This window comes from Bacillus rossius, chromosome 1 (assembly GCF_032445375.1).
Source record: "Bacillus rossius redtenbacheri isolate Brsri chromosome 1, Brsri_v3, whole genome shotgun sequence".
In the NCBI taxonomy this organism is placed as follows: Eukaryota; Metazoa; Arthropoda; class Insecta; order Phasmatodea; family Bacillidae; genus Bacillus; species Bacillus rossius.
In genome coordinates, this window is record NC_086330.1 from 32,417,710 (window position 1) to 32,434,811 (window position 17,102).

Here is a 17,102-nt window from a genome sequence, read left to right on the forward strand (position 1 = left end):
TATCCATAAGAAAAATGTTGTCGTAGGTTTTTATGCTTTAGGAGTCATTGCTGTGAGTTTACGACCAGATGTTTTCCACCAGATCTATACACGTTTTTCTCTTTGCCCCCCCGTTCTGAACGAAACTAATTACAGGGCTGGCATGCGGTGTTTCTACCCTCTAATCTGAAAACTGTCAACTTTCACCCACGCAGTGTTTTGATTTTTATGGACAGTAATGCTGTCAATACTATTCTATTTTTAACAACCTCCCGAACTCTCTTCTCCATAAAATACTTTAGCTGATAACATGGGTGTAAGTAATGGTTCCGAATGATTTGTGATAAATCCGGCTTTACTATATTGGTCTCATCAAAATTTGCATGGCCAAATGTAGCAAAAAACTACAAATAAATAACCCTAAAACATTATGAATAACCTGTGGAGATTTTGTCACACCCGGAACAGAAAAACTTTTGTTATCCTGAAATTTTTCCAGACTTAGAAAATCCTGCACAGCCGTATTAGTTAACGACTGAATATTCGTTTTTTTGAAGTGTTAGTACTCCAAATCAAATCGAACACTCATAATACACTATTCGTATTGATATTCGAAAATTTGAATATTCAAACAGACCTAGTATCTAATGATTGCTCACCTTAAGTCTGCTCCCAGGAAGAGTTCCAATTCCATCTTTCCACTCAAGAACTTTTATTGGGTCAAAATCTTCAGCTTTGGAATCAAAAGGTTCTAACCGTGTCTTAACAGGCTCCGACTTGTCAGACTTGATGACCTCAATATTGATATCGTCAACTATCACACATTTATCTTCATCACTGTCAGAGACATCACCTCCATTCTTCTCCACGGAAACGAGTTTGCTCGAACCCTTGCTTTTATCATTCTTCTCCATGGACATGAGCTTGCTCGAAACCTTGCTTTTGCTATCACCATCCAGTGATTTGTTTGAGCTTTCCGCAGCCACGGAAGAGTTGGACGATTCATCGTCCGGCACCTGCATGGGTCCGCTCCCATCCGCCTGCACGGAGACGGCGTTTATGTGCAGCACGGAGGAGATGTCAGTCTCGACCGGCGTGGGAGAGAGACAGGGGCGCGGCGCTGCAGGGGGAATGTTGGCCTGGGTGGCCACAGACATCACCGGCAGCTGCGCGACAGCCGCAGAGCTGTTGTTCAGGATCGATGTGGAACTGTTGTTCGAGACCGACGTGGAACTGTTGTTCAGAACTGCAGCAAGGGCCTCGTGCAGGCGGTTCTGGCTCCTCTTCCGCCTCTCCTCGACCGCATCTTCCTCTTCCTGCGCGCTCTTGCTGCTGGCTGCACCGCCGCCATCGCCGCTTGCGGTGGCCATCCGGCTCTCGTCTGACGTACCGTGTTTCTTGGGCGCGATGGGCACCAGGTGGGTGAACTGCCCCAGCGGCATGGATGTCATGGCGGTCGGCTCTGATATGATCACACCGTTCGTGTTGACGCACTTCACTTTGCTCGGGAATTTCCCAAGGGGCTGGAGAGGTGGCACAGCAGGACTCGCTGGCCCGGACATGGGCTTTGTCTCTCGGAGAACTGAAAAAAGTTTTCACTTTCTCAGATTTCAAGAAATAAAAATATCAGGGCAAAGTCCATCATATATGTGACACTCAAATTACATACACAAACTCTGCCTTTCGGAAACAAATAGCAATTTTCTTGCTCCAATGGCACATTAGGTAAACGTATTGCTTCAAATTAAGTTGACTTCCTTAATTGACTCTTAGGACATTCACACACATAAACCCAGACTAAATTTTATTTCTTGTGAAAAAATGTGTGAAACTTATTCTGTGATACATATTATATTTAAAAGATAATGCACAAACTTTTATCAATTTAGAGTTGTTACTATAATAATGATGCAAAAATAATACAGAAGACGTGCATTGCCTTTTTTATTATAAGAGTACAGGCATGACAGCAAGCTAAAGGTGTAAATGTCATAATTAGGAATGTTATTACAGTAATGACAAATACAAAACATAAATGGAACCACTAACCAGTAACAGGTCCCTTCCCATCGTGATGGATCTGTCCGTTGGCTATCTTCAGATTGATCATGTTACTCTTGGTGGAGCCGACCTGAGGAGCCAGCGACACGGGCATCAGCACGCTCGTCAGCTTCCCGGGCTGGGCAGGGCAGCCGGATCCCGAGGTTGAAGACGGCAGGACCGGCAGGGGCGCCAGCACGAGCTTCTGGTTGGAGCCGGGCAGGATGTTGGTCTGCAGCTGGCCGGCGGGCAGCACCAGCTGAGTGCCGTCTCCGGCCTTGGGCACGCCCACTCCCGGCTGCTGCAAACACCACCACACTATCCAGCTCGGCAAGCAACACCACATCAGGAACCTAAATGTAACCACACGAAGAAAAAGTTATAACACACTCCTTGATTCATTAACTTTTATACTGAATGTATATGTGTATATAGGTAAAATAAATGGATCACTAGATTCTCCAGTTGAAATGTAAATACTTGCCCAATTTTTTAAACACTGCTTAACAGCATAATTAAATAATTATTGCTTTAAAGCAACGAAATCTTTAGGACAAACAAGTATGAGAATAAAGTTAGGATGGCTCTTCAAACAAAATAAAAGTCCAAAATGAAGAAGTCACAATTAACTGCCTTGTTACAAAACTGTAGATATGTAAGTGTGTTAAAATTTTTTTACAAGGACATTCCCGCTGTTGAGTTTCACCTTCAAATAAATAAATAAAATTACTGCACTGCCTGCATTTTTCATTTGCTTAAGAGTTTATCATTACTATCATTTTTCATTGCAGTAAAATTTTTCCTATTTTATAGCTGGTTAAATTTTCGCAATGATTTGTTTGAAGCGATATAAATTGTATGATGCAACATATCAGAGTCTTTCTGTGAAACAGCTAATTACAAATTGTTTTAAATTCCACTGTACTGTATATTAATTTTCTTTAGTGTACCCATTAAAACTGTATCGACATTCAATAGTCCAAATGAAAAACCTTCCACCGTACATTAAAAGTAAGAAAGGGGATAACCAACAATTGCCAGCTGCAGGCTCACGCCCTACCTTGAGGATGGTGCTGAAATACGTGATGGTGTGCTTGTTGTTCCCGCCCGAGACAGGCACTTGCGTGCCTGGGCGAGATGTCTGGATGAGGAAGTGCGGCTGGGAGCCCATGTTCTTAGTGCCGCCGGCCGTCTTGGTGCTCAGCGCCGCGGGAATGAACTGGTGGCTGTTGCTCGTCACGATGGTAGGCCGCATGGTGCTCGTCGCAGTCTGCCAACAACAAGAAAATATCAGATCCTGAATAATGATGGTAATAATGAGAAATCAATAAGCTGATCCATCATCAGGAAGCACTGTTCGGGCACCAAACTACAAAATCATAGTAATATTCGTAAAGAAACAGGCACTCGATAGAAGATGCAAGGCTTTGTGGTGCATGCTTAAATGCTTTAGGGGCAGGGTTGGGTTGGGTAATTACGAAGGCTCGGTTTGGAACATTCCGGCATCCAGTGAACCTTTATGCTTTATCGGTGAAATAGTTCAGTGCTACTGCCGATGAGCTGCGCTATAATCGCGCGTCACATTGGTTCCTTGGACACCCCCTGTCCCCTGTCACTCTCAGCTTGCCATACTAGCTCACTTGGTGGCATGCATATCTACCAGCAAGCGGTGGATATTCACAAGGATAAATAAAGATAAAAGATGGCAGCTCAGCTCTGTTGGTGAGGCTTCCACAAGACAGGCCGCAGGGCTGGCTACATGGCATCTTTCCTTGACTTACTTTTTCCTTTTACGTCATAATTTATTGGGACGGCGTTCTATAGCCCGTACATAATAAAATACTATTAAACCTGTTTTAAAATGTAAAATAAAATTTTTTTGTCACCTGTGGAAAATGGGCATGAAGGGGATGTGTTGGGAATCATTTTTTTCATCTAATGAATCTTAACTGACACATTTTTCATATGCGTGAAGAATTTTGCAGATTCTATAGACTTTCCTATTCAAAGGTGTACTGAAATGAGTGTGATAAATTTTCTTGAATAATGGTTAAATTGCTCACTTTTCAAATGTCTGAATTAGGGATGGGTCGGTACCGGTTCTCGGTTCTCGGTTCCTACGGTTCTCAGCATTTTAACCGGCACCGAGAACCGCAGCTAAAATGTCGGTGCCGGCAGTATAGCAAAACCCTTTATGAAAATAGTCCTTCACTACAACTTAACTGCAGCATGAAATGGCTCAACTCACGTGCAATACACATATGAATTATTTTTTTGGACTTCTGTGGAATAATATTCATCTCTATTCTCTAACTATAAAATAAATTATACGTGAAAATATTTAATATTCTCGTCACATCTGTAAACAAATTACGTTTTACAATCAAAACATAACAGTTGAAGGTGCCATAGATGTGAGAATAGAAGACGCCATGTTTGTTTCAATTTGTTTTTAAAATAGGCAGTTAATTGATTCGTTGAAACGTAAGTATTGGTGACTGGTGTATAAAGAACAATTAAAAGTGCAAATTCCACAGAATATTTGTTTAATAGCATTAATGATTGATTTAAAATTTTCCTTAATAATTTTCGGCATTCTAAAATTTTATGCTTTTTTTGCAGTGCAAGTTCACTGCACCTACAGCCATTTAGCGGAATGGCTAGTAACTTTCTCTTTTAGGCAAACGGGATTCCTTTGAAAGTGGCACGTCTTTGTTTTTAATGTTAATAGCGTTGACGAAGATCTCGTGGACACATGATACAAATATTGTTTTTAAAGTTTTTTTTTTGTAAAGTGGTGTATGGATGTGTAGATGTATTTTACTATTGACTGGTCAAATGAAATGCTTGATGACACTTGTAAAGTATAATTATTCTGGCCAAATAGAGTAAATTGTGTAAGAAATGTGGCAGTAATTTACTGTTGACTGTGCTAACAAACTGAATTCAATGTAGGCAATAATTTAGATGGACAATTTATTATTTTGATTCTTTGAAAGTTCACAATTATTGTATTTATTTCCATTGTAATATTTTCTTTTTATTCCTATGTTTTAAAGGAGGGTGTAAGTAGATTTGTTGAGGTAATTACTAGATGAATAGAGTAAATTTTAGTTTTATTAAGTGTTCTCTATATTATTTCGAATTTATTTTTTTATTAATACATATTACATTAAATAGTTTGGTGTGTTTACTGTAGCTTGAAAACTATACTAAACCTTTTAATTTGCTTTGATAGCCTCTTTAAAGACTGAAACAGTATGCCAATGCATTTCTTTGTAAGCATACAATAAAAAACATTGTGGACAGAACAATACAAACAAATTATTATTTTCAGTGCTATAAACAGTAAATTGTTGAAGCTGTAAGTCTGGAAAAAGCCTAGAGCTTTTTTGTAGCCAAACCAATAAATAGTTTATTATAAATTTTTATACACACACACACACACACACACATACATATAATCACTGAGTGCTGTCTGTTTGTAGCTGTTTTCTCCAAGGAAATTTTTTGTCTTTATTTAATATTTTTGATGAAACTGCCTCATTGCTGTTTGCTCACTGTGTTCACATGTGCTGTAATAATTCTCTGAAAAATACCTTCATGAAAATTGCTGTGCTATGTTATTGACTTTTTGAAATTGGCTGGTTTTGGCTTCATTTCTTTGTGTTGGAAATTTCATCTTTATTTTTCTTTTGTACATTTTGAGGTTTCTTATGAAAAACAGTGTAACCAGCAATGGCATATGCCCAAATAAAAAACATCTTAAATCTATGTGTATGAATGATCAAATCAGTTAATACAATGTGAATTAGATTTGATTGTATGATTTTCGATTCACTGTTTATATGGGGTAAAAAAATAACTTTACTTACGCTAAAATAAAAATTTGTTAAAATAAGTTAATACATAGTGAGATCATATGATTTTCGATTTATTGTTTATATGTGGTACAAAATTCTTTTACTTATGCCAAAAACAAATTGTTTTTAACATTTTATAATAATTATTGAACTTAAAGCTAAGGATAAAAGATAAATGTTACCCTACCCTTTATAATTCATATGTCATACTAGCTGCAGTACCCGGCGTTGCCCGGGCTGTAAACAGGGTGAAGGGGACCTTTTTCGAAATCAGATGTAGTTAGTAATTGTATTCTTAATTTGAATGTCAAGTGTGCAAAATGATTTATATCACTTTCAGATCCCGACAGACGTTCTGCCAGTGTATAGTTATTTACCTATATATATATCGAAAAATTGGTGGTCTGTATGTAATCTAGATTTTATAAAGTACTATAGAAAAAAGCTGAAAAATAAGATACTAATAATGAAATGATTCCATTATCTAGCTAATGCTCAGCATGCATTGCAATGCCTCATTCAGTTTTGTTTTGTAATATGTTTAAAGTAATTACACATATACAAATCATCCATCTATATCTCTAAATATATATTTATCTCTATTTACATCTACATATATATATATGCATCTCTCTATCTCTATTTATCTCTTTATATCTACATACGTATATACATATATACCTCCCACTATCTCTATCTCTTCTATATATATAAATCTCTATATAGTGCTATACATCTATATATCTCTTTATCTAACCTATTTCATTCTCTATACCTCGCTCTATCTCAACTTATCTCTCTGTCTCTCTCAATCTCACTCTCTGTGTGTGTGTGTGTGTGTATATATATCACTCTATCTCTGTCTCTCTTTTATATTTAAATATTTTGTCTCATGCGTGCGCACTCAGACAACAAAAACAGACAAAGAGCCTCTATATAATATGAAATAAACACTTTTTTTTAAACAATTCGTGCTCCAACTATTGCAAAATAGTTATACCGTCTCAGAAACCTTCACGGGCATCCGCATAACAACTCACCAAAATTTAATCGCAATCGGATAAATGGTATAGGAACGCATACGACACAAACAAACTAAAATTAAAGACATGACAAACGCATCGAACGAAGGTGCGTTTATAATTCATGGCAACTCTATCTATTGACAAAGTTAAGAACCAAACGGTTATTAGCGCCTTTATTTTGCTAGCTGCTGCGAGCTCCACTAAGCGGGCTGGTCTCACCAAGGAGAAAAATATGAATTTGCAAGACCTTACTATGTGTATTATTGTGTGGCAGACATAGAGAAATGACACTCACTCACTATTTGTATGTCTATGGCCTATGATTTTTTCTGTTATAAAATGAAATTATCATTTTTTCACTACCTTAGGGATGGAATTTCATATTAACATGTGGTCTATGTGTTAATCCAGGTTATGAGCTTGCTGTAGGCCAAATTTCATCCAGATCCGTTCAGCCGTTACGGCGTGGTTGAGATACAAACATACATACGCACATACCCCCACCCACCCACCCAACCAGTGGAAAAAGGAATATTTGAGCAACAAACTAAAATATTATAGTGCAGTTCTGGGTTTAAATAGATTTTCAGTGTTAAAGATATCACTACTGTGAGCACACATTTACTTCATTCATGGTCTCATCACATTTTTATTGATAAGTTTATCTTTCAGATTGGAAGAAATACTTTGTTTAAAAAAAAAACAAAAAACGTTTTTAAGCTTTAACACAGCCTGAAGTGAAATACAGAAATATGGCGAGCAGGTACCTGGGCCGACACAGTTCCCGTGATGGTGGAGGTGGCAGCGCTGCTGGCGTTGATCCTGACGGGCGGGGAGCTCTGTATGTAGAGCAGGGGCAGCATGCGGGGCGTGCCCGCGGACTGGTGCTGCTGAGCGGGGGCCAAGGGACCCTGCAGGCCCGCCACCTCTGTCTTGTCCGTCCGCAGTATGGAGGTGTGGGGCACAGACATTGTCGACACGTTCACCCTGCGCACCGAGCAACCAAGCAGGTCAGTTGAGCTTTCACTTTGGGCATCCTTGATTCCTTTAAACTGCAGTTAAAATTCCACATTCAGAAATGTAAAGTTTAGTTATACTTTACTAAAGACAGAGACTCCCAAAATTCCAAATATATCTTACAAAAATATGTGTTTAAATAAGACCAAATCTGTGAAGAATGTATATGTGAAAACATGAAAGAGATGCAAAAATTTTGGGGAAAAAATTGATGTTAGTTCTAAAATTGTGTGCCCAATGTTATTATTATTATTATAATTTTTTTAAGGAGAATATATAGTTTCACACCCATCTTGAAACAAGTATGCCACATTTACATAACAAACACTACAACATACTAAATAAATTAAAAATATATTACACTCTAGAATACGTAAATCCATTAAATATCGCAACAAATAGTGTCTATAAATTTAATATGAGACCAGCTGCACACACTCACGTACAAATACATACTATAAAACTTTAAACTTGACATTAAATTTCAGACAGTGTAAGCTGTATCATTAAAAATTAATTAAAATAATGGAAGCTTTTGAAAAGTGGTTGCTACAGAAGAATGTTGTAAGTTAAATATGTATCTAGCATTAACAAACAAAAATAAAACAGAATGTAATGTTAAAGGCTGAATGAAGTTAAAGGAAGTACCGAATCAGGATTCCAACCAAAATCCTCTGGAATGCTAGACCAGTGTCTTATCACTGTTTTCCCTCACTCAATGTAATCTAGTAATAGAGGTAAAATCTGGGAGTTCAAAAAACACTGAATGAGTAAATAAAACATTATTAACATTTTTAAATTTTATTTGTACATCAATTTGATTTTTTTTCCCCTTCTCTTTCTCACCATTGCTAACACTTAAGTGCAATTGCTGAATTTTTAACACAATACCTCCCTTGCATTTTTGTTTTGTCACAAATATTGTTAAAAGAAATTAACCAAGTGTAACATAAAAGGTGTAAAAAGTCATGCAAGTGTTCGTAATTACTATCAGTTGAACAACTTTTTACACCCATGATATTACACTAAGATTATATCTGTTGAAAATATTAGTGACAGAACAACAAATGCAAATAAGACATCACGATATATTTTCAGTATTAGCCCCTAAATAATAGTAATAACAAGGAAATGAAAATAAAATCAAAATGGTACGTGAGACAGAGACTTAAAGGGTCCGTCTAGTCAGGGGGTGTGTGTGTATGTTGGTGAGGCGATGCAAGTGCAACAGCTTCTAGTACAGAATCTTCTCCAAGTGCAAGGCTGTGGACTGCCATGCAGTCTTCTCTTAGTGCATACGACAACTTACTATGAAAGGCCCTTGAGTGCTTTCAAGAATCTGTACCGGGCATTTCACATCTAAAAATTATTCTGAAAACACAAGTTTAAACCTTTTTCAATCTCCTAAAAATACAGTTTAAAAATGAGATACAGAAACGGAAATACTTTTCATAAACAGACACCACTCAGCTATCTTGAGCAGTTTTTAAAGCTGTGGTTTCTTTTGAAGCTCTGCACACAGTATATCTGCCCAGAAAGGCATTTCCTGGACAGCAAGGTCAGCTGGACAGTAAAACACTGTCTCACAGATCAGGATATCAGGAAAGCAAACTGCCATTTCCCCAGAGTGGTTTCAGGAAACCACGCAAAAACAAAGTCAGGTTGGCTCTTCTGGCATTCAAACCAAAGTCCTCTGGAACGTGAAACCAGTGTGTTACCAATGCGCAACTAATTTTAGACCGGCTTTCTCGCTTCAGCCAGCATCCCTGGCTGCAACCCTATTTGTGTAGAAAATGTGAGTTACGCAATGAACTTCTGATACTGTTATGGATAATTATCTAACAGCATTTCACAGGTGACAAAAAATAAAGTCTCCGGGAACAGCCATTTCCATGAAAATAACTACAAAATTTCAAAAAATTATGTTTTATTAATTCCTTATCTTATAAGACGGCAAAACTTTCAGGAACCACATTATAACGGTGCTTAAAAAAATTTGTGTTCCAATCACAAAACGTCAGCATTATGCAAAACACACACACTCCTGCTTCACAACATGAATGGCGACTGGCAGCTACAAATAGTTCACCCTGTAAAGTCAGTCATAGGTGTTTAGAACTTAATTTATTTTTGGGAATGACTACAACTGTAATAATACTGTAACTTAACACTATCTTAGGGGCTTTGTAAATCTCTTAATGGGTTACTATGCTTCAATGAAGGAAAATTGTTGATGTTAAATTATTAACAAATGTTGAAAACATTATAGGGTCTTTAGGATCCTATCCCTCCTCAAACTTTGTGGTCTGTTTTTTGTGCATATGGTGGTTCTAATGGTGTTCCAGTTCAAGAATTATTTTATCCCCTATGAAAAGCAGAATAGGTAACAAAAATAATCATTCAAAAATTATTCAGCAATTAATTTGTGATTCCTCATTTGCCACACAAATAGGTAACAGCCTCTAATCCACACTGGAGGATTTTATTAGTAGTGACACTTTTATTACTGTACCAAGTGTGCGCTTACATGTAAGTAAATGGAATAATCAGAAAATGTTGATATGTAGCTGCTTTTTGTTTATTGTGAATAAGCACTTTTTCATTTCCATTTTTAGGAAGCTAGAACTTGAGACTAGGTCTCCCACTCCATGTTAGTTACTATTTAATTTCATTGTCATTACTTGTATTCAGGAGAGTCGAGAATGATCTGTGGTGTGGAAAAAGGGGTGGGGAGGGGGAGCAATATAGTAGGATGAAAATTACAAGTCTATTGCTAATATAATTCATTGGAAAAGTAACAGTAATGTTTAAGGTCTTAATTTTTTTTTTTTAAATTCAGGTGTTGAAAAGTTGTACATAAGGCCAACCTAATTATTTGCCCCCACGCCCTTAGTTTCTAGGCTTCTGTGAATTATGTATTTTTTATTTGAATAAAATATCAAATTAAGCACGAATATGGAGTAATTTTTCTAAATTTAATTTAAACACAGATTAAAACATTTAATTTACAATTCATAGAAGTCCAAAAGAAAATTGATGCAAGATGCAGTAAAATGAAAGAGAGAAAGAAATATAAATGGAACCACAATAGTCTTGCAAATTGCAAGATCAAAACCTAGCAACCCATTTTCTTCAACCAGGAAAATTCTATGTTTAAAAATGTTTTTTTTTTGATCGTACTAATTATATACATAAAAAAAGAGTATTTTGACCATTTAAAAAAAAAAAATCACGAATATCAAATATTTTTCGAAAATGCAACAACCCTGCTGTTGTTTGTGGGCTTCTCCTGTCAATTCATCTTGATAGCTCTCTTGCATAATGTGTTTCATCATAAATTTTCTCAGAGATATTAACTAAATGTCATCTTATAGCAGTAAAAAATCATGCAAATTAATACAATTATGTTCACTTGAGTGATGATCTAAGTCAGCTCGAAAATAATGTTCAGTAAATATCTAGTGGGAAGATTTGTGACCCAACATGAAAATAAAGAGAGCTATAGAAATAAATTTTCACAAAAATCCCTTAATTAATGAAAATGACATTCATCTTGTTTTGTGTCATTAGCTGATTCAAAATTTTCATTCAACCCCATAAAGGTTGAAAAAGGCAGGAATATGAGCAGCAGATTAAATTTGATGTAGAAGGTGCTGGTTGTAGGAAGACAAAAGTTTAGCGCTGGGTGAAAATGCTCAGAGAATTGAATCAAACAGTCTGCAGAATAATGATTTGAAAAACATGTAAAGATTTCGCACCATATTTTTTTTAAGATTCAATGACCTGCACAAAAAGGATGTTTAAATGCACATGAGTGATCTACGTAATTAGCCTGCAAGACACGGTAGCCAAGATACGTAAAAGAAGAAGTAGCCTAAGGTCCACAACCTGCAACTGCACATAAAGCTATGAAATTTATGTTGTTTTTTTCATTTTAAATTATTAGGGCAAGCTGGTTTTATTGTAAGTCTATGAAACAATCACATTATGCCTTCACTTGCCTCCTCTAAATGAATGGTTGATTAACCATATCCAATGTAGCAATACTTACATAATTTTCTTCTCTATATTTCCTGTCGGTATCATGTGTACACCATTCTGAAACAATAAAAAAATACAATAGATATTGTGTGTGTGTGTGTGTGTATAAAGCCAGAATACAAAATATATAAAGTTCATATGTGTGTTGAGCCAGAAAGATAAAGTGTTTACTTTATTATCCTCTAAAATAAAATAACATCAGATATCAACTGAACTGTACACATTTACAGTAAATAGGGTTTTATAGGCAGCATGTCTATTTCAAATTTTGGATTTCATTTAGAGCAACACTTATATGACACAAGTTTTGCATGATCAGCAAACAGGACGTATACAGTATGATTATATTGGGGTTCAGTGGTCAGAACACTCGTCTCCCACCAAGGCAATCTGGGATTTATTCCTGGTTTAATCAAAGAACACTGGATGAATGTAAGGTAAGATTTGTTATCCGTGTTTTATAATTTGTCAAAAATTTTTAGTCTTTAAAAATAAAATTTGAATACTTTACTAAGTCAAAATTTTATGTAAAATTATGCTAATCTTCCTTGCTGCAACTATTTCTTAAGGTGGCATGGTATCTAAACCAGAGATAAATGCATTAATTAAAAACTGAAGATTACTTGAAGCCAAAACTTCTGCCTTGGTAATTTCTAACATTTAATTGCTGCGGAAGAAACAACGCTCGAGAATTGTCTTTTTAGGACGTCTACTAATAAAGTTGGCAAATAACATTATGTAGGATTGTTGTTTTGCAGTTTTTCAATGTTGTCTTCCAAAAACCAATAACGTCCAACTGACGCTTAAAGCATTTATTTATCTACCATGCCCCCTTAAGCATCTACTAAACTTCTCATTTTTATTTACTCATGATCCCATTGATTCTCCACCTTGAAATTTGGCACAAATCTAACCAATATATGTAAGAATAACATACTTTTTTTTAAAAAAAAAAAAATTGAAAATGGTGTTTTTTAGAAATTCAATATTAAAAATTTTGAAAACAAATAAAAATTATTATTTTTTCCAAAGTTGGTCATATTACATATCAAATTGAAGCCCATTCAATGACCTTTAAAATGAGCTGTCAAACAGCCTTCTAGCACCATTAGTTGGAAACCTACAAGTATTTTAGTGATCCAAAACATTGCTAAAAATGGCTATTTTTGCAATTTTCAAAAATTTATACAAAAAAAACTAAATTTTTTTTTAGAAAAAATATATTTATAATGTATTTAGTTGATATTACCAATATACAAAAAATCATATAAATCTGAAACATGAAGTTTCTAAATTAATTTTTCTTTTGGGTTGATTTGATATGGAATGACTCATTTGTCTTTAATTATTCCCAAAGGAAATAAACATATACACACACACACACACACACACACACACATAAACTTACATGCGATGGCTTTAGAACACGTGTAATTTACTGCATTAAAAATTGCAAAACAAGTATTATTCCAACATATAAAATTTGTGTGTTCATAAAAAATTGCTATTAATTAATTAGCAGAACTTGTGGTACGTAAGTATATAAATGAAACTTTATTCAGAATAAAGTAGACACATGCTGGGATCTACAGACTTCAGACATGGATCAATTTACCCTAAATGCAATTAAATGTGAAAATAAATGTATCCTTTTTTCCCCTCCCTATCTTATAAACCTATACAGTACTATATTCCTGCCATGCAGTAAAAGGTGTGAATAATATCACTGAAATGAAAACAGCACACAAATAAAACCCACACAAGTGTAATGAAAATTGACATGTGATTTGCCGAGAAAGGGTCTACATAAATGGATTAATAAATATACAATATGACGAAAAAGAAAAGTTGTTCTAAATGAAAAAAATAAAATAAAAATATCTCTATAATTTTTGTGTGTAGACAATTACTTGTTTCGTTTTGTCTTAAATTAACCTAACATAACCTAACATTGCTCATGCCTTTAAATACAAGAGTATCAATGAAAACAAGAAAACTGAAACAGTTATTCATCTTTAATTGTAATTTTATTGTTTCATGCAAACAAAGATGACAGAATAGTTTTTTTTGTTTCATTTAATGTAATTCTGTTGCCAGATAAAGTTTATGACATATTTTTTTGTTGAGCTGTCACAATTATGGTTTACAATTCAAACCAACAGCTGACTATCAGACTACCAGAGAGATGTCTTGCAACATTTATAAAACAAATGTAAACAAATTCTAGATCATTTTATTACTACCAACACATCCAATATTACACCACACGCTTCGTCAGGTTTTGGTTAGCCAACCTTTAGCTAAATATGAGTCGCAATACAACACTAATTTTTTAACCTGATGTTGGCTTAACTGAAGGTTGCAAGCCTTCAAATTTAACGGGAGGTCGTAAAGCTTGCCCTAAGTGATCATTCTGGATCTGCAACAAGTTTGTTTATGTTTTATCGGTAACTGCACCCGACTCTCACTTTTGAGTTAATTTTCAAAGATATAAGTGGCACAAGTTTTGCATCAAATAAAGATAACAATACACTCATCAAGGGAAATAAAATCAAAAATTTAGGGATGGGCCCTTCATCAATTTATTGCAGTAGGTACTAGTAACTTCCATGTAAAACCATCAGCAATCACAAGTAATGACATACAACAAAACATTTGTAAACCAAAGCAATAAATGGATTACATTGGGCTTAATGTTTCAGTGATATAGATGTCATTAGAGATGATGAGGCGTGATAATATGCTAATGGAGCATTGAAGGAATGAATGGGTAGGGTAAATGGAAGTACACAGAGATAACAGCTACATGAGCTGGATATATAGTACGAAACGCTGGTACACACAATATTTTAGATGTGCCATAACGTTTCTCTGTTTATGTACTAGAAACACCACATACTTCTGTTAATGGAAGTTTAAATGAGTAATAATGACATAGTTGCAGCACTGATATTGTCGTACAAAGCCCTGGCCCCATGAAATATATAATGTGTCTTTCAAAACAAGATTATTCATTCATGAGGAAAAGACTAACAAATTATTAGCATGTGTAGCCCCTTTCTCCTTCATTACAAAAAAAAAAAAAAAATGAACCTAAAATGTTAAAGTACGTACAGTACAACAAATTAGAATGGCAAGTTTTGATATAGTTAGCCCGTCTTCAAACAGATAACCAATTCAGTGACCTAATACTAATAAAAAAAACTGATTCTTATTTATGCTACAAATAGGTTAACAGTAGCAGTCTCCCATATACAGGAACATCAACATTATGATGTATCACAATTACTCTAATCTTAATAAAAAGTGAAATTATATATTTTTTTTCTACAAATATGGGTGATTAAAATAGGTAGGCCTAGACATATCAATACCATAACTTAAAAAAAAGTGGATAATATGTAATACCACTTTCAATGATTGGATCCACCCAACAGATAAAACACAAACATGCAGAAATCTGGGCTTAATTATGAAGACAAAATATAATATGATAAAATCAAGAGTAAAAAAAAACAACTAAAAATTGCTTAAAATTTAAATAAAGAACATGAAAATAAATATGCTCATGAATGAATAAAACCTTAACTTTTTTGAAGTATGCATTTTCTGAAGATGTTTACTATGATTTTGAAAAATAAATCACTAAAAACACATGTTAGCCATAGTACAATTTTTTTTCACCTCCAATTTAATTATTTTGCCCACAAAGAAAATGGAAATTAAGTCTAAACAAACACACAAAAAGTAGACACATATTACTTAAACACAGAAATATTTAAAAAAAATCTGACCACCAGTTTGATATGAAGAACTTATTGAATGAACCAGAGAATTATAACATTTTTCACGTGAATACAACAAAATATGCACAGTTCGTAAGATAATCTATAATATTTTATTGTAAAGGAAAAAAATATTTGCCATTTATTTTAATTCTTATACGTGATCTTTTTTTTTTATCGCAATTGATACAAAAAAAGCCTACGACAATAAATTCAATTATTAATTTATCCTAATCCGCAGCTAATTATTTCAAATTAAAAAAAAAAAAACTTCAAAATATACGCACGTTTTGGCCGGAAGGTCTTTCAAAATTGCATAACATACGTCACTCATAAACACTTGAAATAAATTATAACATGTATTTAAATAATCGCAATTTAATTTAAAAGGTTTACTCAATATCAATAATTACCTTTTAACAAATAAAAGTAAATTCGTGCAATCTAGAGTTAACAAAGTTCTGCGATGTGGTGTACATTCACTGTGCGTTGAAACATGCGCCCTTTATTAACTGTTCTTTAACAATTTTCCACGGCAAATTTACACCACGTTTTTAAACTTGTATACTAAAAAGTGTAATGTTATTTGCAGTTTTTGCGCTATATCGTTAATAAACAATTTTTTTCAATATATGCACTCGACACAATATTTTCAATTTTAAATTTTTACTTGTCTAGAAACTGTGATTGTATTCAATACAAATACAAACTTTGTTAACGTGCTTGCGTTAAACTTCATCATGCAAAAGGAAAAATAGCTTTAAAGGTAAACGTTTTTTTCTTCCGCTTAAAAGCTACTTCCATGTCATATATATAAATGAATTAATATACAATATCAAAAATACAAATACTTCTTACCATTTTCAGATCGCGGTGCTATAGCCGTATGCTCCGCCTCCTTATAAGAAAGCTAAAAACAAAATATTAATTCAGCAAGTACTCTTCAAAACAAAACAAACAATAATATAGAATAATATATAATTGATATTACTGTCGTTAAATATAGTAGTAAAGTAAGAAATAATTATTTTAGGAATAAACTTTTTTATTAATATATAATGGTAATATTTAAAAAAAATAAAACTGTAGTTGATGTAACGCGTGGTAAAAATTCCATGTGTTTACTTTGTAATAATTTGATTTTTGGTTCAAAAAAAATTTCTCATTTAAAATTTGCTTGTTATCAGAGAAAAAAAAACCACAGTAAGAGCTAAAAATTCATTTCCTTGTAAACAATTTTCTCCGATGGGTATTACAGAGGAGATTCAAAACCTGCTTAAACTAAAAGAAGTCTTCCTTGATATCACACAAATCTTGAAAATTAAAATTTGCTACATTAAAAAGGGGGATAG

At 34.4% G+C, this 17,102-nt stretch overlaps 1 protein-coding gene across 5 annotated transcripts in view; it reads right to left on the reverse strand.

Annotated features, from left to right (window-relative positions):
- The window catches only part of LOC134533983 (lethal(3)malignant brain tumor-like protein 3), a 44,435-nt gene extending 27,782 nt beyond the window's left edge, over window positions 1-16,653 (reverse strand). The window contains exons 1-6 of one of the 5 annotated variants that reach the window (XM_063371850.1): window positions 16,609-16,653; window positions 11,976-12,022; window positions 7,675-7,894; window positions 3,080-3,289; window positions 2,029-2,320; window positions 639-1,561 (exon numbers count right to left, since the gene is read on the reverse strand). In XM_063371850.1, coding sequence (XP_063227920.1) covers window positions 639-1,561; window positions 2,029-2,320; window positions 3,080-3,289; window positions 7,675-7,894; window positions 11,976-12,022; window positions 16,609-16,611 — 1,695 coding nt within the window. In that variant the 5' untranslated portion in view covers window positions 16,612-16,653. Of the gene's footprint in view, window positions 1-638; window positions 1,562-2,028; window positions 2,321-3,079; window positions 3,290-7,674; window positions 7,895-11,975; window positions 12,023-15,649; window positions 15,727-15,759; window positions 15,781-16,163; window positions 16,567-16,608 lie in introns of those variants that run through there. The other 4 variants (XM_063371859.1, XM_063371866.1, XM_063371884.1 and 1 more) reach the window with 4 other exon arrangements.
- Between the last annotated feature and the right edge of the window lie 449 nt (window positions 16,654-17,102).